Genomic DNA, 26,811 nt, shown 5'->3' with positions numbered 1-26,811 from the left:
TTTTGTTCAAAGGGAATATCGAAGTTTGGTTAAACGCCACGTGGGGGGACGATATTCGGCGACCCGAGTTTTATTTTCTTTTTTTTCTTTGTTTTTTTCAACTATCCAGGTAAACCGGGTAAACGTGGTGGGAAACTGTGAGCGAAGAAGCTCGCGGAATGAAATAGCTAAGGCGACCCGCACGTGCGTGGTTCGAGTTGATAACTCTCGCCGCGAACGATTGAAACCTACGCAGAGGTAGGAACGATCCAAGGAAGGCTCTACGTCAGCTCGGCCGTAGCCGCCGGTGGTCAGGAAACAATATTTTCAGGAATACAGAAGCCAACGTTGCCAATATTAATGGATACCGGATATTAACTTCTTGCTAGCACGATTGGTATGGATAGCTTTACCAGCGTGTGCAACTCTGCCTTCTTATAGGCAAGACGGATCGAGGCTGGTAGACATTAAACTACCGCCGTGTGCCACCGGCGATAAGCCTGGTCGGCACAGGGCGACTGTTCTCGCCACGTCGTAGTTAGTAAAACATACAAACGTAGGGAACCTATAGTTATGCCGTATGCAGATCCCTGTATACAGTAATATACTTCACCTGTCGACGTGCAGCTGCGGTATATTAATTCCTCGAAAATCCACCACATTGTCGCTAACTCTGCGTATACGTATGGGTGTACCCACACAACCGCGGTATATATCTGTCCTACCCGGTTTTGCCACATTAGCCGATAATCGCGAGCTGTAAGATCGTGACATGACGGGTTAATTGCGGGTAGAAAGATGGGTAGCCTTGATTGGTGGAAACGAGCATCGGCTCGCAATCGGAGCGGTTAAAATTAAAGAGCTTTTTCGAAGCGGTGTTATCTTATTACGGCTTTTCTTCTCTTCTCTTCTCTTCTCTTCTCTTCTCCGTACCCGCGAACGAGGTGAAATTTTCCGTTATCTACTTAGCCGAGGGAAGCTGGAAATTCGTTCGATGAGACTAATGGGAGCGCGCCGTGAGCACGTGGCCGAAGTAAACGCAGATGAGAGAACCGAATGGGAAGGGGAAAGTTCGATTCACCCCCGTTCCCAATAAGTCAAGATCGATTTTGACAAATCGCGCTAAATTAATCCTTCGACCGGGGAGGGTTTCTCCGTTCGGATTGTCGGGAGGTTGATTCTAATCTTAAGTAATTCCGGGATTTGTCAGTCGAGCTTTTCTATCTTTGCCGAGGATCAGCGGCCCGACCGTAGCGCGATGAAATCTCAGCCAACGTTACAAATTGTCGGAGGATTTAATTGGATGTAAAAGCTACTTCCTCGCAAACAACAGCGGCGATTTTATCGAATCCGTTTCACCGAATGCCGCCGATCCGAACGATAAAAACGGTTGCGGGGGTATTCGGAGATACTCGTAAAAATCGCGCCACCTCGGCTCCGCCGTCCGCCGATGCGGGAGACGGAGTCAATTAACCCCCGATGTATTCATAACGAGACGGTTATAGGCTCCGAGCCTTTGGTACGTTGCTACCAATAGCGCGGTTAACAATGCGGGGTTTCCCTTTTGTCCGGCGAGCATAATCACGTCTAACTTTCGCGGAGTTCGCGGTGAAACTTTTTCTTAACTCGGAGGCTTCGAAAGGGTCGAGCTATAACATTTACGCCGCTCGAACTCCGTACGCGTTCGTCGATAGAACACGTCGCGTTCGCGAGGCTCGTCGCGGGACACCGGCAATATCTCGAACCATTAATATCCAGCGAGGGCACTCGCTCAACCCCGCCGAGCTGAACTGCATTGTATCGCTCCGTTCGACGCGGTAGGTTCGTCGTCGCGCGTCTACCTCCTCGTTTCCATACGAAGTACGGCTTGCTCCAATTATCGATTACCCCTCAAAGTATCTCCTCTGTTCGGAACAACAACCCTTGAAAACTCACCGCCTTACACCGCCTCCACCGCCTCGTCGCTGCCGAAGTACTCGCCCGATGAAAAGTATCGTTCGGATGAATGAGAAATGGGGCACGCGCGAGTGCATTCAAGGGATAAGATCACCGAGCGCACACGACAGGGGTCAAGAATTCACGCCACTTCACCCACCGTCTTTTGTGAGTTTGCTGCGCGTGTGGTAGGGTACGCCCGCATACGTTAGGGGGCGGCGATAGCTGCCGGAGAACAAAAACACCTCGACGTAGGTATATCGAGTTCGGATGAAATTGTTCAATTAGAAACCAATATCGAGTACATTCGTACGGTCTATTGTGCATACCGTCGCCATTCCTGTTCGGCGAGCGACCTTTCTTCGAAGTCATTTGGCGGAAACAATGTTAAACAATTTACCGGAAACAAGAATGCTCGCAAGAGACCATTAGAATTCCCATTCCAGCGGACGAGGACGAGGCCACCCTGGACTTCCTCTCCCGTTCTTCTCCTCACCTCCTTACTTTTCCACCGAGCGACTACCAATTTAAATAAATTATAGCCGACTTAAACACGCCCATTACCATGGCAGACTACTGCATTCCTAGTCAATTCTTTTTGCACCGTTAGTTCCCCCCCTCCGCCCCCTCCGCCCCCTCTCCACCCCCCTCGACTTTACCGATAGCATTAGATTCTCATCGAGAAATTTGTACTTCCTCCCGTGGGGGTAGGAACTTGTATTACGTCGCCCAACTTCCCCGTAAAGAACGATAAACTTGGTCGGACTGGTTCGCTCGCGTTCGATGTTAAGCGAAGACGCGGCAAGAGCGCCCGGTTCTCGTTGAGATCTTTTTTCGTGTCCTGCGCGCGTCAAGGATTGGGGCGAATTTTTTTTTTCAACTTTCGCGCTCGTCGGTCGTCGGATGTCCTCGCGTTGGGCGACGCGTGGCATGCGAGAAACTCCACGAGTTTCCGGAATGGATTAACAGACAGAAACAATCTCAAGTAACGCAATTCCAACGTAAGCATCTGGATATTTAGCTTCATCCCGCGTCCCGTATATACCAACGCGCCATCTGACTGGTATCTACCTGTATCTACCTACCTACCTACCTACCTGACTGCCTGCCTGTCTGCCTATAGAGTCGAGTTTAATATTTCGCGAGAGCTCTCGGAGAGCACAAAAGGCACGACAGATAACAATGTTTCAGCGTTTCCCGCTGCAACTCCGCGTGCTCAAGCATTCAACCCGTAATACAATGCTCCTACCGGGGACCCTGGGTGCATGCACCGGCGTTCCTCTAAACTGGGCGAGATGCAACTGGCTCATAATTTAGTTGTAATAAAGTGTAGGTAACGGCAATGCGATGTACTCATATTCAAACTCCACCGGCACCAGACCTGCACCAGCTACCGCCAACGTTTACACGTTGCTAAATATTTTATGAATACGTAGGTTGCAATTTTCACCGACTCGCTTACAGGTGACGGTACACCCTATTCCGAGTACATCTGCACCAGTTTACTGCTTGCTATCCGAGGCGACCATCTATTTCATCGCTTTTGCTCCCTTTCTTTTCTTTTTCGTTTTCGTTTCTTTTTTTTGGTTTTTTTTTTTTTCTTCGTGTCACCCTCCCGTTTCTTATTTCGCGCGCGCTGTACGTCGGCACCTCTAACGGCGAGGTGAGGTAATTTCGATGAGGAATACCACGCGGAAGTGGGTGAAAATATAATTGTGTCTTTTTTGCGCGCTTCTTCGGCCGCACGACGTCCGTCGAGTAGGTTATACGAACGTATCACGCAACCGCCGTTAATAACGATGCGCGAATGCGTTACACCGGTAGTGTTTTGCAGTGTCGCGTAATGGCGCGCGGTAATCGCGCGGCGGTGCGAAGCGGTCCGTTGCGAATGCAATTCTCCTTTGCCACCGACGCGACGCCTAGAAGCCAAAATCCTCAGACCTCGGGCGCGGCACCTCCGGCAACAGCTTCCGACACCCCTTTCACCGCCGCGACGAATTTCGCAATTCGCAGCGCGAATTTCGCGATCCTCAGACACGAACTCGCCGTTTCGTACGGACGGTTGACAACGACGGATCTAACGGGAGATTAATCTTCGAATTTGATTAGATCGTCGCACTCGCATCTCGTGGATGCGGATCCGTGTTATTTACCTCGACAGGTATCGCGGTCAATCTGGTATTACACGCGCAGCGAAACGCGGCCTAATATTTTGATGAAAGCACACCTGCTTCCTGTAGGATTGTCGGCTTCCTCGTCCCGATCAAACTTTGACGAATAACAGTGGGGTGAATTTTTTTCCGCAAGCGACAAAAAATTGTTCAAACCGAATCACCGTAGAATTTCGATGATCGAACAAACGTTTGGTTCCTTCCTTTTATTTGCCACCGGTTGTTCGAACGGAGAAATCTATTCCGCAGCGGCTCACCGTATATGGAGTAAAACTTGCGCGATACGTCAACGCGCGGTGCTGCACCCGGTTATGAATTGTAAAAATATTTTCATATTGTTCCCAACGGAATGGGATTATTTTTTAATTGCTCTTTGACCGTCGTTGATTTTTTCTCCACCGACAAACGAAAGGTGGTTGAATTGTCCCCGGGCGTGCATCCGACGCCTTGATTCACACATTATATTCACACCCCTGTATTCAAATTAAAATGTACGAAGACGTTCGCGAGGTGTGAATCACGCCAGTGCATTGAAAAATATGAGGAACTGGAGCGAGGCTTCTCCACTTTTCAGGATGTATTTTCGCCGTCTTATTTCACCGACGCCGCTACGTAACGCGGCTGATTACGGATAATAACGATACCGGTTTTCGCCAGTGTCACGTACAGTTCCCTCGAATTTGATCGAATTCTGTTACACTTGCCTCGAAAATCTCCACACGTCGACGTAGTCGCACTTTTACAGTTTAAATTTTTCAAGGGGCAATAAAACATACCGACTCTCACCGAGAATCGTCTGATTCTGAAGTATAACCGAATCGAACGCGGGCGCGGGGCGTACCGATATACGAAGAAACGCGAAAAAAATCAGTGGAAAAAAATCGGAACAATGCGATCGAGAGGGGAACGATAAATAGAACTTGAATTATTGCCACCTACGGAATCAATAGCGTCGGTTCGGATGCGATATATGCAGAGGTACGGGGCACCCGCAGGTACACCCGAGCATCCGGAGCAGCCCCGTCGGGATGGGCGATGGTTGAAACCGGAATATTATTTAGATCCGATTCTAGCAGGAGCCTATTATCGAAGGTATCGAGACGGCTGACCGGCCGACCAGCCAACGGCGGAATGCGCGATCCATCGGGGGCCGGTGGGGGGGGGGGGGGGGAGGGGGGCAGTCGAGGCCCCCGGTATAAGTAATTCATCGGCGGACTCCGTCTCAATTTACCCGGAATGTGGATAATACCTATTATACGAGCTCCGAAATTCACTTATCACTAAGAAGTTGCTAACCACTGCCGCTGTCCGGTAGCGAGAAATATTTTTCGACGCACCGGTTCGCGGCACCGCCAACGATAAGGTATGCGCTTCGTATCCATCTACTTATCCGCCATACGGCGATGAGCACACGTACCGTAACTCGCCCCGCTATTCTCCGATAATTTATTCACTCTCGTCGACGTCCCCCCCGTCCGTCCTCCCGATGACGCTGCGATCGACGTCGCGTTGTTATTAGCGCCCTTCTCACTCCGTTTATCGCAACGGTCGTTACTTTTACCCGGCGACGAATTACTCTCTCAACGTAATACCTGTAACAACGCGCGATAACGACTATCCTCTCTTTCTAGGTCATGCGGAATATTACAGCGAATCATTTTCTGCTCAAACAGTGCGTGAACGGCAGCGAAGCTGCGCACAGCTGTAAGAGGTACGCTATCGCTACGAGTTACGTCGCGACCCAGCGTTGTACGCACGTCGTCGCGTCGCGATTGCGAGAACGAAAAACTCTGTACCTACGCGTAGGTGCACGCCGGCCGCGGACTCGGCTGTCCCGCCTCAAACGTATCTCTCTATATGGCCGAGTAAATACCTCGCGACCGCCGAGCTTATAAGGCCATCGGTCCTAGGCACGTAATGTCAACTCGACTCGACTTTCCGCGCTGCACCTTACCGAACTACCGGACGGGGGGTACCCCGGCGAGTGACTTCCATCCAAAAGATCATTACACCGCCGGAAATGTGCCGCTTCTGAAAGGAAACTCGAAAGTTTTTCAAAGCCGCGGGATTACGCGTACACGTAGGCGTGTACCCTGCGGGGAGACGGTACATCGGAGCCGGAAAAATCGAACGCGCGAGAAAAGTGGGCGAAGAGGAAAGATTTTTAAAAAAATTCGTAAAAGCGACGCGAATTCGTCGAAATCCGGAGAAAAAGTCGGGGACCTGCCGAAGCGGTTTACGGCGGTAATGAACTTTTCGCCTCACAGTCGAAATTCTACGGACTCGGAATTCCGATCGGACTCGACGGACCTTCCGGGCTCGCCGAAACGGCCGCGTCCCTCCGTCGGAGGAGAGCGCGTGTACAGGGACACCCCGCTAATAGGTTGCACGGGAATTCGATGTCCCAGGTGTCTACCGGATACGGGGGGTATAAAGGCAGAGCCAGACTCACCGGTTGATAACTCACGGCCGTCCCGTCTGGACGGACAGCTTTTGCAGATAGTCATACATAATACGGTTGAACTCCGAACTTCACGGGCACTCGCTCCCTCCGCCTTAAATATTAACGGAGTAAGGAGCTTGCATTATTGAAATTCAGATAGAGCGGGCTGGTCGGATGCGCCTACATGTACGACCTCCTTCCCCCGTTGGTTATCCTCCACCTCGGGGAACTCACGTAGACGCGTTTGTTGCAGCTCGTGGGTCGTAGTACCCCGTCGTTGGTTGTACGTGTTCGGTTTGGTTCCGGGCGTAGCCGGGCCGTTTTTTCCTCCACTTTATACCGTTCGGTATGGATTAATATTTCAGGCGGCTCGAAGTTGGTCGCTTCTCATTACCCTCTGTCCTTTTAGTTTCTCCGTGGTACGCGAGAAAACCTTCTCGCTCGCTTTTCGTTCGACCCGCGACGTACGTGGAATTGTTCAAGGACGCCGACCGCGGACCCTATTGCCGATCTAGTCGGTATATATACATGTATATATATATATATATATATATATGTACATAGCGAGGCGACGACTTCTACTTAACCTTTGACTCCGGTGGTTAACGGAGCCCTCGGGCACGGCGAAAGCTCGTTGAAGCAAAAATTAGACCCTGCCAAACCGTTATGGTAAACCAGATAATTAAATGGTTATAGCTCACGGGGTCGTGGAATGCCGGCTTCACCGCTACACACGCTACACATCTACATCAACCTGCAATAACTACCAGCTCCGGCAGCGGACCTACGCGCCGGACGGACCGGCCGTCGCTTATGAAGCGCTTCATTATCTTACTCGACTCGGATGCCTACCTGCGGTTGCGCGCAGTCGACTCGCGTCAACGTTTCCCGTCGACGACGACCGCCGCTCCATTCATCTCCGTTCCCATTGATCGACCAACGAAAAATCGCCGAGTCCTGGCCCAAAATTTTCCGAAACCTCACTCCCTCGATCGAGAACGATCCGAGCGCGCGGTCCTCCGAACACCTCGTCAAAGGGACGACGTCGCGGCAAAGGTTTCGAACCGGCGACCGGGGTAATTAACAAAGAAGCTCTCGCCGTGATTAATTTTGCGAACACGAGCCGGCAACCGGAGATCCACCGGGGGCAGGGGGGGCGTCGACGACGCCACCCTACGTATGAGAATATGCAGGCGAACGTGCTACATTCTCGTTGTCAGAAGCAAGACCCTAAATCTTCCCGTTCCCGAATCATCAGCTCCCGTAGCTGAGCGGAATCGCAGCGTGCACAAGACACGTCGTCGACGACGAGTTTGTACATGTGCGACTACTTCGGCGTCGCTGAGTGAATCTGCTCCTACCGCGGCTAACGCCCCTCCCGACGCATCGGCGGGAAAATCTACTCGGTTTCATTACCGCCGGAGTTCTGATTCCGCCCGTCTCCACGGCAAAGTGACGTTCGTACATTCGTCCTCGCAGACGTCTGGTGTACGGCTGCATAAAGGCGATAGTAACCGTGAGACAACGCGCCCGGAGAATTCGGAATGCGGAAGCGAACGAAGACTCCGTATACCGACACCTTGTTTCCCCTTGTGCCCAAACATCCATACTGCGGAGGAGGAGGAGGAGGCGGAGGCGGCGGCGGTACCCCGCTACTCTGCATCAACCATAAGACCAAACGTACCTACTGAAACCGTACGGGGTGTGCAACGCGAGATCCCCACTTTAATACCCTTGCCGTTCCGTTGCACGTATCGCCAAGAGTTACACTAGACTCACAGCAAGATAGACATGCTAATGTCGCCATTCACTGTACTCCGCGTGCACCTCGACTACCTCCGCATGCCTGCGCCTAGAGCTCCGCCACCGAGTACAAGCGGATTTACTTTACCGATGCCCGCCTCCCCCGGTCCAAGCACTGCCTCCCACTCGATGTCCTACCCCGTCGTTCTTCTCCTACGCAGGTGGGCTTACTGCAAATATGTGGGGAGGGAGGGTTCGGAGGAGAGAGGAAGACGAGGGGGTTGGATACACGCGGAGTGACGAGTCGGATTCTATTTACGGGATTCGTGCCTTGGCTAGACAAACATTTCGAGCTTTGCCCGGGTGTTTTAGAAGCGGCGAGGAGAGGGTGCCATTTTACATCGAAGGAACGCGAAAGAGCACGGGTAACTACTACTCGTTGTTAGTCGCGCGACTCTCGAATACCTTTCCCGTCTGATCAACTTCCCCCCTCCCCCCGCCAAAGTTGCAAAGTGACGCTGACAAAGGCGAGAGGTACTACTCGTGCGGTTTGATTCCGAAATTCCAGTCACTTGCAGTCGAGTGGATCGTTCCAGCCAAAAACGCGCGGATGCGGTCGGATGATTCGTCGCTCGACTCGCGCGATTAGCGATATGATGCACATCTCGTGGAAAATAAAAACTCCGAAATAAGAACAAGTTGGAAAAGAATAGCAGCCCGGAGCGAGTAGTCCAACTCTACCGAGAGATATCAGAGAGACTAAATTGGATATCCAAATCCCGGATCGACGGGGAATGGAAATCTTTGTGCAAGAAAAAAAAAAAAAAAAAAAAAAAAAAATGAAAAGGCTGTGTTAACTTGCGGAAAAAATCACCGCGGGTCGTTTAAAAAGCTCCTCGAACAACCCGCGGTACCCGCGGTGTACGAATCGATTTTTATCTCATCAAAAGCAGCTACTGGAATGTCAAAAAAAGGCAGCTGCCAGGGGGGAGGAGGGGGGGGGGGAGGAGGAGGTAGGAGGTAGACAGCCGGAGGGTAGAGAAAACAAATCGAAATAAAACTGTGGAAACAAATTAAATTTGGGGGAGGCGGATTAAAGTTAGATACGCGAGGAGATGAAACGGCTATTACCTCACAGCTCGCTGACTGGGCCGATGTACGAATTTGGTAGCTTTTTAACGCGATACCGTCGCCGCGGTCGGTTTCGTTCCATCTGGTAAATACCCTTCGCCGACGAGAGGGTAGCCGCAGGGTAGGCTTTTCATTTTTGGAAAATTTCCCAACCTTTCCGGGTTTCTCTCGAGCTTGCAGCCACCTCGACTGCGGCGGCGGCGGCGGCGGATCCTGCCGCTTCCCCTGTTTCCGTCGGATTTAAAGTTGTACATCTCTCGCCTGCAACGACGCGTCTGCGGCGCTGCGGTTACGCGAGATACTCGCGCGTCTGTAGGTGTAACGCGCATAGATAAGTATAGACCGCGCGTCCTCGTGCACCTAGGCGGCGAGCCTCGTGTTCGTCTTCGACTCTCAGCCAACTGCATCCGCCGTACTGGAAGAGGCACCGCGCGACTACCGCATCTCTTCTCTGCCTAGCCCGCCGACGGCGGCTCATTTTCTCTCTTTCCGGAGCATCGTCTAAATTAGAAATGGTCCGCGGTGGAATCGTAGTGCCGAAATCTACCCGCCCGCCGCCGCCTCGCCCCTCCGCGATCGCGTCGAAAAAAACAACGAGATTAAAAAAAAAAACGAAGCGGGTATATACCTACTCGGAAAATTGATGACACAATAATTAGGACCCCACGAAAAATATGACCCTCCTTATAAATCTTGTATATCAAAGGAAACGCGACGCGTAGGAACGAGATCGAACGAATGAGAGCGGGAAAATAAAATGAGCGTAACGATGCATGCGCGGCGGTAAGATTATCAAACGGCTATCCTGCGCCCACCCGGCCGCGAGTTACGGTTAGTTCGTCTCGAGGAAGCGGAGCGAACGAGTTCTTCTAACGGGGCACTCGATAAAAGTTTCGCCCCGGGTTTTTCTCCATCCCCCGAAGAGTCGATCTCCCGACCGATTTATATCAGGTTTGAAACATATCTGCCGAGTCTGCCGAACGCGTAGATCGAATTTCGGAGATCGCGAGGGTCGGATAAACGGTTTAAAAGTTCCGAGGCAAACGGACGAGGGGTCAGCGCAAAAAATTGAGGCACTTGTGTAAATTTTCATCGTTCGGTCCTCGGAGCGTTTCTCGTAGCGAAAAAAAAATATCATCCCCTTCCGATATTCCTTTTCATAGGTCACCGGCTTCCACGCGCCGAGTGGTTTTTCTTCTTTTTTTTTTTCTTTCGCACAGGTGTGCGCGCATCGACGAATCATTTTTCCCGAGTGCGAATAAAAATTGGGCGGAACGTCTTCGCGCACATTAGCGTTAGCGGGGATCCGCGGGCCTCGTAAAAAAAATTAAGGGGCAGGACGACGCGTGTACTCGTACGCGAGATATCTCTCCTAGACTTTCGCGGGGGTGTCGCGAGGGGCGGGGCGGGTTGTATACGTGGAATAAAAAGACACAACATATTTCATCCCGAAAACAGGGACAGGGTTATAATTTATTTTGTAACCTACATAAATTCTGCACAAGGCACCCTCCCCAGCTATTCATATTGCATTATTTCCATGGCGCCCGCGGACCGTATATTAGCCGGCGTAGGTCTTATATAGATTCCTACGGCGTGTGCTCTAGTTGGCCCAAAATCGCCCGAACGTCGCCTGAGCGTCGGCCATTCATTTCGGACGCCAATCGCGCGATACATCTCTCCGAACACAATGAAAAGCAATAATTGGGAAACGGAAAGATGCCGTCGCGCCGAACTCTAACGAGATATGAACACGGGCTCCGTTGTATCTCGCCCGTATGCCCTTTGCCTATTTATCATCTATCGCGTTTTCTTCTTCTCGTAGCTCTCGCGATCTTCTCCCCTTCGAACGTCCTCCCAGGAGTTATAAACTGCCCGAAATAAAGAGGATCTATCGAAAATAGAACCGAGATACACGGAGGCACTGCAACGGTCGAGGTCGACACCGCAAGTTTCGCGCGACTATTTGCTGGATTTCTCGCGTAAGCCGGCGACCGACGAAGGTAGATTTTTTCTTTTCAGTATAAACTCGACTTTCTCTCGCTCGGAAAAGCTCGCGCACGTGAGACGACGATATGAAAGCGACGGGTATGCCGAGACGAACTCGAGGGTTCCCTGCATAGGCTTATACAGGTGTGTAGCAAACCGAAACTCTCCCGATTTGCTTGTTCGCGAACACCTTTTCTCGCGAGTTCCGCGAAACCCTGTCGGATCGATTGATTCTTCGTTCCTCCGAATCTCGACCGGTCTCAAAATCTCCAGCGGAGATCAAAACGTTGTACAAGCTTCAGAATATGGCCGGAGTTCGTCGATTCCCGAGCCGAGCTCTTCGAGCTTTCTCATTTCCCTCGACCGCCCTGAGCCGAATTCGGCGACGGCTATACCGCCTTTGGTCACCTTGCCCCGGGTACATGTTTACTGGAAACACAAACCGTACGCCTATAGGCTGGACATGTGTCTTTGAAGCTCGCGTAAGCCAGACTCTGTGATTAGCGCCCCCTTGACGCGGGGCGGCACGGCAGCTCCACGCACGTGGTAAGGTGAGAGAGAGAGAGAAAAAAAAAAGAGCGACGGCGTATTCGAGATGAGTGTCATCGGCACCGGCGACGCGACGGTAGCTCTCTTCGCCTTTTGTTTGAATCGGCTCGAATTTCTAGCGTAGTCATTTTTCGCCACCGACGCCACCGAATAACGCGGCTCGCGATAAACTTGAAATAATAAACCGCACTACGTCGGTCGTATCGGATAACATCGAATCGTCGGGAAATACAGTTAGAAAAGGAGGAAAAAAAATACATTTTCACGATGGTTAATCCATGATTTTGGGACGAGGTTTTATATAACTCAACGTCGCGTTCGGTTACGCTATAATAACCGAATCGTGAAGCAGAGTCGGTATACTTAACGGTACGAAGAGTGTTCTGGCTAACATCGGCCTCTACAACAACCGTCGCGGAGTATGAATATCTCTTGTACGGTCGGGCCGATTATTTAAGCGGTGCAACTCGAGATTGAGTGGCGGTACGGGGGATAATCTCGTTGAAATTTGCCTCGATCACTCGTTCGCACTTGTTCCTCCCAAGTGTGCGGAGATTGATCGATCGATCGCTTGATTTTTTTACGCCCAGTCGAGCCTTGCGTAACAAAGAATACGTCATACGCGCGCTAACGTTCGGCAAGAAGAGAGAGAGAGAGAGAGAGAGAGAGAGAGATCGATTTTATTAGTCATTTTATTTGGTCCTGCAGAGCAAAGACCCTCAAGAACTACAGATAAACCGAACTATACATAGGAGACTCGCGGCAGAGAGAGAGAGAGGGAATATCCGGGCGAGTCGCCCTCTCGGAGATCTCCGGGTACTCACGATCAGCCCTACCGAAGAAATAGGTATGTGCTGAAGTACGAATTGGCGTATAATTGAATTATACCTGTATACCTACTCGTGGATTCAATCGACAGACCGAGGCTGCCAACTTCTGCTTCCTCCTTCGTATTTATCTGAGAAATTGAAATTTTCATCCGTTCCTTTCGAGGGTCTACTCTGCCGAGACCCTTGGTCCGAGTTTTTCATCTTTTGATCGAGAGAGTACAAGGGAAACTGGAATTCGTGAAATTATTATTGCTTCGCGGGGAACGATTCTTCCGAAAGCACAGGCGCCACGTGTTATCCTGCAGGCGCGAGAAGTGCTAAGGGAGAAGAAAAAAAGATCGAAAAAAAAAAAAAATAAATAAAAAAAAGGAGAAGATAAATAGAAACAAGTACCAAATCCTGTTCCAAACGAAACGATGGCTCGCGTGCGAGACGGTTCCCTGATTTCTTGGAAGTCTGAGGCGCCTCCGAATCGAAGGAACTTGAAAAGAAGCGATGGAATATCGAGGCGAAGCGCGGAAAGGAAAGAAGCCTCGCAGGGATCCTCGAGGATTCATCGGAGTCGAAAGCGGAGGCTGCGGAGCGTACGAGACAAAGTCGATTCACGTCAGTCTCGTAATATTGACATTACGTTTCACCGCCGACTCGTAGCAATCCCGAAATTTGCTTTATTGGGTTTGCAGCTAAGTTTTCGAGTGGGAATATCTCGTATTTCTAGCATACACACGCCGCCGCCCCTCCCTCCCTCCGTCCCTCTCCGAGACCTCGTTACTATTGTAGACGCGGGTTCGCGCTCGTGCCCGCGTCGCACGGGGCATGCCGGGTGTTTATTTAACTTAACACTTGGTAATGCTTCCCGCTCGCAAGCCGCTGCTGTTTATACTCCGCTATGAGTTGGGGTTCCTTTCCCGGGTAGGTCGACGCTGCCGTCCCACTTTCCCTTACCGCCGTTCCGTGTACACGTCGCTCTCCTTCCCGCTCCGCTCCAAGGGTCGGCGTAGCCGCAACGACCCCGTAAAGTCTCCGGGTCTTTCTCCGGATCTCGTGCAGCCTAGCCGCGTCCTATACAGTCGACCGTTTTCGCGTCGGAGGTTACGAGGAGACGCGCCACTCGAAATTGGGTTAGCTTTCCTTCCCCGTTTACTGGAATCTTCCAATAATACCGAGGCTCGTGCCGCTGCTCCCGCTGCACCTCAGTAACATCTATGGTACGACTGTTTCGCGCCGTTGCCGGAATTACTTCAACCCACGTCGCTGGATGAGCTCAACGAGCGTTCGCGGGAATATTGCAAGCCCACCTGACGACCCACTCGCCTCGTCCTTCGTACTCTTTCGCTCATTCTCAGCTCCTAGGTACGCTCCGATGTTTGAATTCTCGTTAATCCACCGTACGCGTTCATCAGTTCGACGGTCGATTCCTACGACAACTGCTCACCCCTTGAGTCCGTATAGTTCGTTCGGTTTTCCGCGCTCGGAGTTTGTTTTATTTGGAAATGCGGGGCTCGCGTCGACCGATTCCCCAGGTGGCGTCGCGCCGGTAGCGCGGAGTGTAACGCGAGGGGTGAGTCGAAGAGGATTTTTCTTAGATTTCCAGCAGGGTTGACCCATTGTCCGAGTTCCCCGGTCGTCGCGTAGCTGCGGGAAACGGCGCTTCGAGGATCTCGATGAAGAGGAATATCTCCCCGGAGATTACGGAGTCTGCCGTAGTAGCGGCGGCTGCATCGCGCGATCACCGACGGTCCGGGACTCCCTCTTCGCCCGCCCCTGGGATATCCGTTATGTGACTCTGCTCCGAAACGCTCGCGACAAGCGAAGCTCGACGATTTCAGCCCTTCGCGACTCGCTCGTCTGCGCGGTTGTTGTTTCCTTTTTTCATCACCGGTGATCCCGGCGCTGATCCAGTTCTTGCTTTTTGCCTGGGAGAGGTGCGCGCGGTAGGTATCCTCGTTTTGTCCCGTAACGGGATACGAATTTATCAGGGTCCCTCCGCGCGAAGTATTCGCCAGAAATTCGCGCACGCGTCATCCACGAGGTAAACCGAAATATCTTGACGAATCGCTGCAGATTTGTAGTACGTCCTTATAATGTTTGCGAGGGTTGGACAGCGGGACGAAGCCTCTCGATCAGATCCAGAGAGACCTGCGGGGCGACTTTTCACGAATGTAGGCGTACCTAAGAACCTCGGGAAAAGGTTAGAGACCGCAGGGTCGAATCGAACGTTTTGCAGGAAACAGGCCGCTACACGGCGATCTGTTTCATGTCGGGTGCATTTCAACGAGCGGTGATGTGATAACCGGCGCTAAACTTCCTCGCGTTATTCTTACGCGTAAGCGAAAACGCGGTAAGAAGGTGTACGGGGGGAACGATAGGGAGTGGCTCACTCGGAATAAATTTTCACCTTTTAAATAAAATATGGATTCTCCAAAGTGGACGCAAAAATGGAAAAATTGAAACCGACATGAACTAAAAATTGATAGTCCGACCGCCGATTCCTCTTCCGATGTATTTCTTGACCTCCGATAAATATTTCATGTGAAAACCGCTTTTTTGATCGGATGTACAGATATCCTTGAATCTTTATAAATCACAACGCAACTGGCAAAAACCACATCACACGCCTGGTGCAAAAAAAAAAAATCCTTTTGCCGGAACCTCGGCGTCGTGTGTCTCGTAACGGACAGTGTCGGAGCTCGCATGTGCGGCATCGCAGTTTTACGAGGCAAAATAACAGGAGAAACGGGAGGCGAGCGCGGCGGATGAATTAAAAAGATCCAATAGAAGAACGGGGGGGAGAGGAGGGGGAGAATAAGTTTTCGCGTTATTCTCCCGGCACGCTCGCCACTCGATGCACTTTAATCAGCTGCCGGCAACAGCGTCATCGTTCGTTTTCCGCGGGTGGTGGAGGGGGGGGGGGGGGGGGGGGGGGGGTTGAAATATCGTATCGTTGAGTAGCGTGACAACGATCCATCACGGGGGGTTGTGCGTCGCGTAGCTCCGGAGGCATCGCGATCGATATAGCGACGGAATAAGGGAAATAAAGTGTAAATAAGTCGGGCAAATCTCACGCCATTTATTCTCCGCTATTCGGGCCGATATTGCGCTATACGGAGAGGCCCCGAATCCGATAGACGCGTTTTCTCGATAAAAATGTATCGCCTCCTCCTTTCGGTTTCGGTCGTTACCGCGAATACTTGCCAGGCAATTTCCTACCGCCGACCGAGATCTCGCCTCTTTCGGAGCGCGGGTGAAAAATCTACTCGCAGCTATACGACCAGCTGTGCAGGGTGTAGCCGGTGCACAATGTCTAACGGTATATTCAGGACCGTGCGCCTTTTAAAGCGCGGTGCGTAAAGCCGCACCGGTGTAACTCCGCAGTCTGCCACAGTTTTTCCGCTCTACCTGACGAATTCATAGCAGGGTACCTCGTACGAAGAATAAGCGCTACCCGAAGCCACCGTAAAACTCGCGCGAGGCTACCAACCTACCCGGGTTCACTTCAACTTTTATTATCTCCGCGATGTACGCGGAGGTTACATCCACGCGCGTGTCTCCACGTACGGTATACACCTACTACCTACACGCGCGCGCGTCCAAACACGGGTACGGCCATAACGCACACGGCACACGTCAGCTTTGAGTCCTTTACGTCTAGGAGAGTCCTTGAAGCTCACTCGACTTCTATTCGTATATTTCAAGGACGATGTGCCGCTGCGAGCTACCGCGCGTAATAAACCTTGCCCTCCTCTGTGTGTAACGCGCACCTCATTGTTGTACGTACGCGCTTGTATGACGACGTTGACGTGCGGGCGGATCGGGTTCGTTTACAAGCGCGCCCGTGTATCCCTACGGATAAATATAAATCCGCGGAGGACCGGAGCGAATAAGGTTTCCATTATACATATGTACAATGTACATACATACGCGAACGGGGAATCTCGCTTCATTGGAATCGCGTCGATCGTCGGACGCGCGTATCGTTTCGGAAGTTCAAGCGGCGATCCCGTCGGTGTTAATGGGATATTCGGGGATGTCCGACATCGGCGAAGTTCGCCCCGGGGATATCTCGAAAGTTCAATCTGTCGCGAAGCGCGAGGTGCGAGGTAAAAGCGTTATAGAAGCACTTAATTATTAATTCCCATCCCCGGAACTCGTTGAAGCATTTTAAGAAGTTAGCTGACTTTTTTTCAGCGCTTAATTAGCGAACCTTTCAAGATATTAATCTTCTTGTCAACGCTAAGGCGAAAAAAGTAAAAGCTCAAATATTAAATTACTTTTTCACTGGAAAATAATAATTACTCTTCGTGCGCTCTCCTCCAGTCCCCGGATGTACGTCCGTTTACCCTGCACTCGTCGTCGTCCTCTAATCTCGGGGCGCGCCCGCCCCCACCGCGTAAACCCCAAAGCCGAATATCGATTCGCGTTACGTCAATCTCGACCGGGTGGTGGGTCCCTCGGTTCGCTCCGACGCGATCGCCCGCCCGCGATCCACCCGCGCTCCCAGGTATTCCAGCAGGAATGTCCGGCTCCGCGTCATCGGACCCCGGTTACTTAATCAAGCATCGAGCCGCGTAACAGTCGTCGGCTCGTTACACCCCGATAACCGGCCGATAAATAATTACCCTCGGTTCACCGACCGCTTGTAACATTTCCCTCGACGAATCTCCGTCGAATCAGCGCTTGACGCAACGATGATTAATCGCGGCCGGGGAAATTCACGACACGTTTTACTCCGAATCCTCCTTCTTCCACGCGGCCGGGGGACCCCCCCCCCCCCCCCCCCCCCCGGCGCGGGCAACACGCGTGTAAAATTAGGTTAAAATCGCTGGAGTAATTTCCAAGTTCATGCGGATGTTGCCGTTAAAATTCACCGCCGCTGAAACACCCTCGCGCGTAAGTTGACGTCCTCCCATCCAGCCCCGCGCAACGTTCCATCTCCAAATCAACCCCGTACACGAGCGAGTCTGACGCGAATGTTCGAGACGTACGAGCGGTCGGTGGAGGGGGTGTATTCAGACGTCGGTTTGTAACCAGCCATGTATATAGTAATTGTGTACACGCCGGTACGTGTCTATCGATAACTTTGGCCGCATGTTTACCGCCGTCGCGTCAGCCCACACCGCTACGCGATACCTCCGACAAGCCGGCGCCCACACGCGCCCCTCCGCGCGTCTCGGAAGACTTCTCTCTGTGAATCGGTAATTTGTCGAATCAAGCCCTGGATGTTCTACCTAATCGCTAATCGCGGATGATTACTCTCCGCATTCATTCCACCTTATACACCTATCGCCGCGTACGGAGTCGCACGCGGCATCGCCGAGTTAGAGGCGTCTTTCATGATTAGCACGTACACGGGGGTACAGCTGCGTTGTTGCCGACTAATCGGGAGAGAGAGAGAGAGAGAGTTATTCCTCGGCGAAGACCGTTTGACGTCGCGTGTTTCGAGATCGTGTTTAACTCCGATACCGGATGGAACCGCGCGGAACCGGGAACCGGCTGGGGAGGAAGGAACCGCGGGAAGGTCACGCGCTGTCGGGCTAGTTTTCTTTTGTTTCGCTCGTCTGACGCAACGCCGCGGTTCGTCGATTTCCGTAGGATATTTTTTCCGTCGTGCGACGTATTTTCGTAATTTTTTTCAACGCTATCGCGGACCACTCGTCGTTCTTACGAGGCGGCCTGAGGCATACGGACAGCGGCGCGGGAGAGAATCGCGATTTATTTGGGGATAAAATTTCAGCTATTATAGATAAATGGGTCGACCGTTCGGTTCGCGTATCGCTCCGCGCGAGGGTAACGCGATTTTTGAACGAACGAGTTTCGCCGGTGGGTGGATTGAAAAATAAAGCGCTGGCTGATGGTCCGAGGCCGGCGTATAAATTTCAAGGATCGAGAAAGCGAAGAAAACAATTCACCCCGGGAAAAGGTAATGTCGGACAATTAACATAACTCAGTTTTGGTAACTCCGCGATTCGGCGGATCCGGAGCCGGGTATAATACAATCAATCCATCGGGCGTTCTGCCGTACGGTAGGTGGTAGGTACGCGCAAAGTTTAACTCGAGTGCGCGGTGCAGATTCATTAAAAGGGAAACGCGGAATTGTACACGTCCCGTCGCCGCGGGCAAAGTCCCGAAGCGCAAAAGCGATGAAAAACAGTACAACGATATAGTAGGCGGGCCGCCGGGTGACACGTAACTTTTAATTAAATCTCTTTTGTCCGGAATATCCGCGACAACTTTAGCCTACACCCCGCGCTCGCCACGCCGCTCGACCCGCTAATAATATTTCAATTTCCACTTGTGTATTTGTTTACGATACACGCGGAGGCTGAAGCGGTTGCGGCGAGTCGTCCAAACGCACGGAGCGAACCTCCCCGACTATCGGGAAAAAAAAAAAACTTCCGTCGATTCACCGGGAAATCTGGTTATTCACCTCGCGGTGACGAACCGCCAACGAACGTTTCGCGTTACGACACAATTAGACGTCTCGATTTTCGCCCGTCCGCATTTATCCCGAAATCTGTTATGACCCCTCGGCGATCGATCGATCCCGTTCGGCGCTAGTCGATGTGCATTCGGAAATACGTCGCGTGTGTCGCGTCGCGGTATCCGCGGTGACAGCGGTTCGCTAACGGAAATGAATTCGCGCGGGGAAAAGGAAAATGGTGTCCAAAAAAGTTGGAGGGTCGAGCCAGGCGGCTCTTGCCGAAAGTAAATTCGAATACCGTGGCAGTCGATGTTCGGGACACCTCGCGTTATACCCGGAGAACAAGAACAAAACTTGGCTACCCGAAATTCCGACAAAACCCCCTCGCCTTCGCTCGGATGATGTTGCGGGAGCCGTTTTGGTACGTCAATTCCTGAGAGCAATACAACCGACAATAAGCTTCCAGGACGGTACGAGCAGAATTTCAGGAAGCCGCCGGGATGCTCGTGGGACTTGGACTGCTTTTTGCGTTGCCCCATACAACTACGTCGACCCTACCTACAAAACATGCAATTTCGCGTAAGCTCCTCTGTTTTGTGTTACCTGAGGGTTGAAATCCCAACCGAGGTGGATCAAGTTTTCTTAAATGAGATTCCGCCGCTGACGATTTTACACGTTTCCCTGATATCGACTTGAATAAGCCGAGTAAATCACACGCTAATCACCCGTAGAACGGGAGGGGAGATCGCGACAACCAACCTTTACATCTCTCCTATTCCCCTTCGGACCGTCGAACTGACGTTCCGTTTTCACAATTTTATATCCCTTCGAGACATCGATTCGAAATTATCTAGTGAATCACGTTACACGTCGTTCGTTATATTTGAATAGACGATCGACGAAGTCTTCGGTCTGGGTAAATCATTAATTTTTCATATTTTCATTAATTTCTCTCATTAATTTCCGCCGCCTTGCTCTCTCCTAGTTTTATTCGTTTCTTCGATTAAAGTACATCGTGATTTTTGTCAAGATTCTCAACAACAATAAAGTAGATACAGGTACGGTTATCGTCGCCCAAATGGGGTGTCGAAGCGAAGAACAACTAGGCGCGCATCTTATCGCGAAAACCACTTGGTGCGGCGAGAAATTATTTCGGGAGATGAAAACGACGCGACCGTCGCAAGTCAATGGAAACCTTTCGAAAGATCGTCGTTGGAATCCCAAAGTGGCCGAGAGTACGCAATCATTTCCCCCTCGAAGGCGTACCGCGACGCGGTTCCTTATTTGTATAACTCGTACGCAGCCAGCGTCGTCATCAGGAGCGATCGTTGCTTTATTAATTGTAATCCGACTCGACCGGTCTTACGCTTTTCGCGGTCTTTGTAGTTTTTAATGATTCTTGGTGGTTCCTTTGTGATTCTTCTGAGGCTTAGGTATTATACACCGAGCTCTTTGTGGCGCGCCAAACAATAGAGGATCATGCCCCCGGCTACCGACGTATCAAAGAGAATTTCTATGATAGATCGAGCACGAGTAAAACCGAGCGTTAGCAATTATGTACATATTATGAGAGCAAACTAAATCGCACGTATGAACGGAAAATCAACTTTGCCAAGTGACTCGCTTGACTCGACGGACGTGTAAAACAACTCCTCGCATTACGCGGAATGTAATTCCCTCTTTCCTCCCCACAATTTTTTCATCCCCACAAGCAACGTCTCGGTGAGATAAAGATTTCTTTCCTCGCCACGCATTTACGAATACGCCAACCGAGCACCCGATACCGCGGGAGTTGACGTCGCGACGTCGACAACGCGAGAAACGAACGCTGCGCCGGTTACGTATGCCTCTTACGTATAGCGATATCGCGTATGCTACGCAAGCTCTCTCGCCGACTATAATACGAACGTACGTACGTATCCGCCCTGCACACGTGTGTCGTCGTGTCGTATATGAGGAAATTTACACGTGCCGTAGCGCGTGTGATATAACGCGCGCAGGTATATCGAAAAGTTATAGATCGGTGACGTGTCTCCTGTCACTATTCCTCGCTCGAGTGAGCGGGTACGCGAAAGGAGGTCCAAGTGTGAATCGATATACGGCGTAACGTCGCCTCAAAAATATCGCTTCCTAAATATGCTTGTTATTGTGCGGAGAAGAAGAGACACGCGATACCCAAAAAATCACTCGGTGATATCTTTTCCTTCACTTTCGGCATGTTTATAGGCCTCTATTTGTCCTCGAATCGCTTACGATCGTATCTGCGTATCCCGGCGTCGTATAAAAATATTTGACTTTTGTATCTCCGACTTCAAAGCTTATCGGGGGCTGCGGGTGACCTGTATGTACGCATACCGCGTACGAATAACTTTTTCTCGCTCCATCGCGAACGCAGGCTTCGTTGCGTCTCTCGGCGAAATTTGACCTCCGGCGGAATTATTTGCGATTGCGACTAGTCTCGGCGTTTCTTCGGTAACGCGGTCGAGCTTTTCATCAATAAAATAGCACAGTGTCGCCGCGGCGTCTCGTCGGGTCGCGACGCACCCCGAGACGCGATACGTCGCGAGCCGCGAGCCTGGCTGACTAATTATTTCGCTAATGAGAAACGGCGAGCGAAACAGACGGCGGGACGCGATTCGCCGTGATTCTTCATTTCCTACGGAGTTATCGTCGGAAGCGAATATAATATTATTCAGGTTAAAAACTTTTAACGTCACCAGCGACGGCCGCGACTCCTACCCGCGTCTTTCTGCCATTGGAAAACCTGCTTATGGCTCGAATCGATACCGTGGGGCGCGATTTAATTGAAAAGTTTTAATGAGCTCAATTAATCGACTAGAGGGGTTTCACCTGAATCAAAAGGTGTCCAAACGTTAGCGAACTCGATCCGACGGAAGCGATGTCGTATAACCCGGCCGCGCTACCGAACCTTTTATTCCAGTCGGAAGTCAAACTTTTCCCGACGGCGCACCGCCGACTACCGGGTACTCCTCAGCACGTAACGACGCGTCACGGCGCCCGTGCCGCGTTTCGTTGCAGAGCTCGTTAAATGGAATATTATTGTTTTTCCAGTGCGAGAAGTAACACTGTCTGAGCTCCGAGACGCAGTGGCAAGGTTACGGGACAGGGTGAAGCTTGTCTGCAGGACGCGGGGTTCACCACCCCCCAAGGTGCACTGGCTCAAAGATGGCGTGCCTCTTCACCCCAGACGAGGTCTCAAAATTCAGCACAAGCGGTGAGTTGTGCCCTTTTTTTTTTTTTTATAAAAAACAAAACAAAACAAAACAAAAAAGAAACAAAACAAAAAAAAAAAAAAAAAAAAAAACAACCGCCCACTTTCCCACCACCTCAAGGCCCTCTTCACTATTCTTTTCCCGGGAGTTACTACTTTGCATTTTGCGCGCCGCTCGCGATGTGGATCTCCTACGTACATCGTCGCTATCGTGCTGCAAAGGAGCGAGATCCGACGAGCGCTCCGAGGCAGGGTGAACCCACCTGCGGGCGGCGTGTAGGTAAAACAAATTTAGTCGTACATCCAGTACCATCAAGAATTTTACTAACTACGTGACCGAACTTTTTATTGTTAACCGCGACTATTTTTAAAACCTACCAAGAGTAATCGCGCCAGCGTGTACGCCAGAAATAAACAAGTTGGAGGCGGGGGGGGGGGGGGGGGTTCACTGTTCACCGGTTACGGATTATACCGCGTTGAATCATAACTGTGACAAAGTTGACGCATTACTTTTCGCCGGGCGATGCCCACCGGTGCACCGTTGGCCCGGAGAGGGCAATTAAATGGGAAAAAATTACATTTGCCCCGGCGCGACGTTCGGAGGCTCTGCAGAGACCGACCGACCTGTATACGTATAATACGTATATATATATTACATATCGTACCGCGCGACAGCTGCGACTCCAGAAAATGTAACAGAGATCGCAGTGTACCGTTTATGGAGGAAAAGCAGTATCGGATCGGCGTCCGGCGTCCGGCGCACGAGCGTTGTTTCGTCGGATGAATTTTATTTTTGTTCAATTTTCAGGGGCTCGCGATTCCTCTCGCTCTAAATTCACCCGGTCAAGTATAATCACGAAATTCCGTCATTACAGTCCGGGCATTCGCCGTTGAACCTTTTTGCATTAGAAAGACTTTGAGAGGCTCAAATAAAAACCCGCTTTCCAAACAACACGTCCGTTTGTAAAAGAATAAAGTCGCCCGCGGCTTTTACTATACACCGAAATTATAATACCGTAATACTTCCGAAAGGTTAAAAAATTTCCCATCCAAAACTCGACGTTTAAGTTTGTTTTTGTTTTTTTTTTTTCCCCCTTCCCGTCAACGTCGCCCCTCCCATTCGTTTCTCCTTATTTTCGATTCGTACGACACCGACAATGCGACACATTACGTGTATCGCTAATCCGGACAGGTATGCAGATGGCGAACGGCTGGTAGGCAACGTTGACTTACGATCGGACTTTATAGCGAGGCATCTAATAGCGCACACGCTAAACGTGCATTGTACGTACCGTACCTACGTACATAAATCGTCCGAGCGAGTCTCGCGGCAGCTCCGGGGAAGGGCGACGCCGCGCACGGTATGTATACCGGCGAATCGTGCAGGTGCACTCCCGCCGCCTCGGAAAGCTCCGCCAAAATTATCCGAGCAAGCGAAATAGTAATACAGCAGCGGCGTTAGTAGTAACGCCGACCACGAAGCGTATTATTTCGCGGGTGTAACCGCGCCAATGACTAAGCACTTGGCAAGGATCGCGTTCGCTCATAAAATTGAAGATACACCGACGGGGTCGAGATCGTCAAGAGTGCCGAGCGGAGTGGGCTATCGAAATACCGGAGTCCCGAAAGTGGGGCTTATTTTTGAAGATGAGAATACGATCGCCCGGAATTATTCGATACGTATAATTGAGCGAGAAGTTCGCCAGTTCGCTCGCTATTGTTGACGGTACCGAGACGCACGATTACACTTTCCAAAGGTGAAACAAAGTTACGTCGAACGGCAAGTCGTATACTTTGCGAACAAGGTCCGCAACCGAATATCCAACACCCACGCTATTCAGCACGTGCGGACCAACGGACGTACGTTCGTAAAAGTTCATCGTCCTTTCTACTTTATATCTCTCGCGGAGCCGCTCTCCAGCGTTTCCACTCGGCTTTCCATCTCCTTCGGAGAGTTGTTTTTCTTTTTTCTTTTTCCTTTTTTTTTTTTTTTCATTTTTCTACTCCACCCGCGAAGACCAGCGGTTGGTTTCGCTACGGCCACTCTCTATTATTCTTTTTCTCCCTTTCCCGACGTCAAAATGAAACGATGGATTCACAAGATTACGCCTTTCTTTCGACCCGCCCGTGAGACGCGGCGGAACGGCTGGGTTTCAAGATTCGAGTGTAACTCTGTCCCAATCTCGCAGTCACTTTGACCGTAGAAGACACCTTTGATGTTCCTCGAAATCGAGTTTTCCACGAAACGCGAACATCGCAGGAAGCCCCGACGACCCCCCGGCAACGGCGACGTATACGTCGCGGATTCCGACGATGTCGCGGTAAGGGGGTTTCAACGTCGTCGCCCCTCCAGGGGTACCGCGCTTCGCGGGGGAAGGTATCCGCGACCGTGAAAAATACGTCGTTTGGCCAAAAATGTATTTCGACAACGCGGCGAAATTCTCATTCGATTTTCGCGTTATTCCGACCACCCGCGCGACTCCGCGCTTAACCACCGTCAACCACCGTAAGTTCCGAATCCCTCGTACCCGCGCGATGATGCATCGCCGCTTTGTCATTCGTAATTCGTCGCTACAGTCGATAGTCTGACGGCAAAAGCTTGAGCAACGAAGTGTAAATGGAGACACGCCCGGTGTTTGCTCGAGGCGGAAGAGTTCCGAGTCGGTCGAAAGAACCCGGCGATAGAATGCTTTCCAGCGCCAACAATAGCAGCGATGCGGAAAAGGGTGAGGGAGGGAGGGAGGGAGTGAGTGAGGGAGGAAGGGAGGGAACGTTGAGAAACTTGAGAAGTTAAGGACAAAAGAACGAAGAATATATAAGATCAGCCGGCTGGGATATGATGCCGATGTTATTCTTGTAACGTCGAATTTCGCCCCGTTAAGAATCCCCCGCGGTATTTCAGATATTTATCGACATCTCCGGCTCGACGCGCGATACACAATCCCCAACTTTCCACGAAAATTAACTCGGAAAGTTAGCGAGTAATTTACACGGAGGAGCGTAACTACGGACTCCGGTCCGATCTTTGACGGGGGATCGATCACCCCCGGTAACCGTGAATGGAGATTCGCCGACCGAAACATTACGATTGAGCTTTAAAAGAAGGGCGGAATTTTTTCACCGCTCCGGATCATAAAAAGAAAGAAGTCGAGCCGGTTTTGGACTAATGCCACCTGGACCCACCGAGACGTTTCGAGGGTTGCTCGCCGGAGATAAAAATCCGCTTTACACGTCGAATGCTTTCCTATTTGATTTGACTCGGGTGAGGGCAAAACAAAAAAAAATGAGAAAACAAATAAAAAAAAATAAAAAAAACAAAAAAACGAACAAACAAACGAAAACGTAGGAGGAAATTTATACTCACGTACGATCCACCCCTCAAAGAACAAAGCTGTACGGATTTGTTCGATAACTCTGAATACCGAGCGAGTCGATTCCTCGCACGTGCGAGATAAAAGAAGCGAACGACGGTGGTACGGGTTCATTCGCTTATTTTGCCTCGCGTTATATTCCTCGGACGCAACGGTTTTTCCGGCTCCGATCGTATACACATTGAGCGGACGACGCTGTTACAGTTTCGCTAAACTTTTAGTAGAACGAGCATCAATGCCCGAGGATTACAGCGGTTGATTCCAATCGGAAATAAAAATTTCAAACTTCTGCATCCGATAGGACACTTGTGCTCCGCGATCGGCCGATATACCCCCAACGTTTGCGCCAATGAAAATCGTTAGATTTAATAACGAAAACTCCTTACTCAGTACTCGACCGTGGCGGAAACTTTTCCATCCGACTTCGCCCCGCCGCCCCGCCGCCCCCCCCCCCCCCCCCCGCCGTTTTACTGCCGCAGTAACGGGGGTATAGTGTTGCTATACTTTTACGGCTGCACAACTAAAGTCGGCATATTACCAGTTTTCCAACTAAACTTGATTCGGATTTAAAACTGCTCCCCACGCAGAGTTAGAAACCTACCGTCATCCAATTTATGGCCAGACACGCACCCTTCGGCCGTAGGCAGTTGTCACGCTTGACTGCAGTCGCAGTTTCATTTCTGTGCACTTTCCGTCAACGGGTGACGACGGACGGACGGACGGACGGACGAACGGACGGAGGAAGCGTTTTAATAAGCTCTCGCCCGTTCGCGTCACGAACAGAGGCTGCTCGGATGGCGAAATTGTGAGTTGATAATCAGGCGAATAATCAACGCGTCGGCGAGGCCCCCGTGACGTAACGGACGGAGGGGCTGGAGGGGCGCGTGCGTTCCCCGTGTCCGCCGCACGTACGTGCGCCGAAACGATGTGTATCGAGTCATTTTAACGACGAACGTTTCTGTTGAAAATTTGCCGTCGCTATAACGGTTTCCAATTTGAACACCACGCTCGTACACC

General features: G+C 51.1%; 1 protein-coding gene across 3 annotated transcripts in view; it reads left to right on the top strand.

The window, feature by feature from the left end:
• Positions 1–26,811, top strand: part of LOC105683019 — a 141,399-nt gene that overhangs the window by 50,321 nt on the left and 64,267 nt on the right. For all 3 annotated transcript variants that reach the window (XM_048651069.1, XM_025746497.2, XM_012395301.3), the window contains exon 2: positions 22,264–22,426. In XM_048651069.1, the coding sequence (XP_048507026.1) occupies positions 22,264–22,426 (163 nt within the window). The remainder of the gene's footprint in view (positions 1–22,263; positions 22,427–26,811) is intronic.

This window comes from Athalia rosae, chromosome 2, assembly GCF_917208135.1.
Source record: "Athalia rosae chromosome 2, iyAthRosa1.1, whole genome shotgun sequence".
In the NCBI taxonomy this organism is placed as follows: Eukaryota; Metazoa; Arthropoda; class Insecta; order Hymenoptera; family Athaliidae; genus Athalia; species Athalia rosae.
This window is presented reverse-complemented; position numbering and strand designations above follow the sequence as displayed.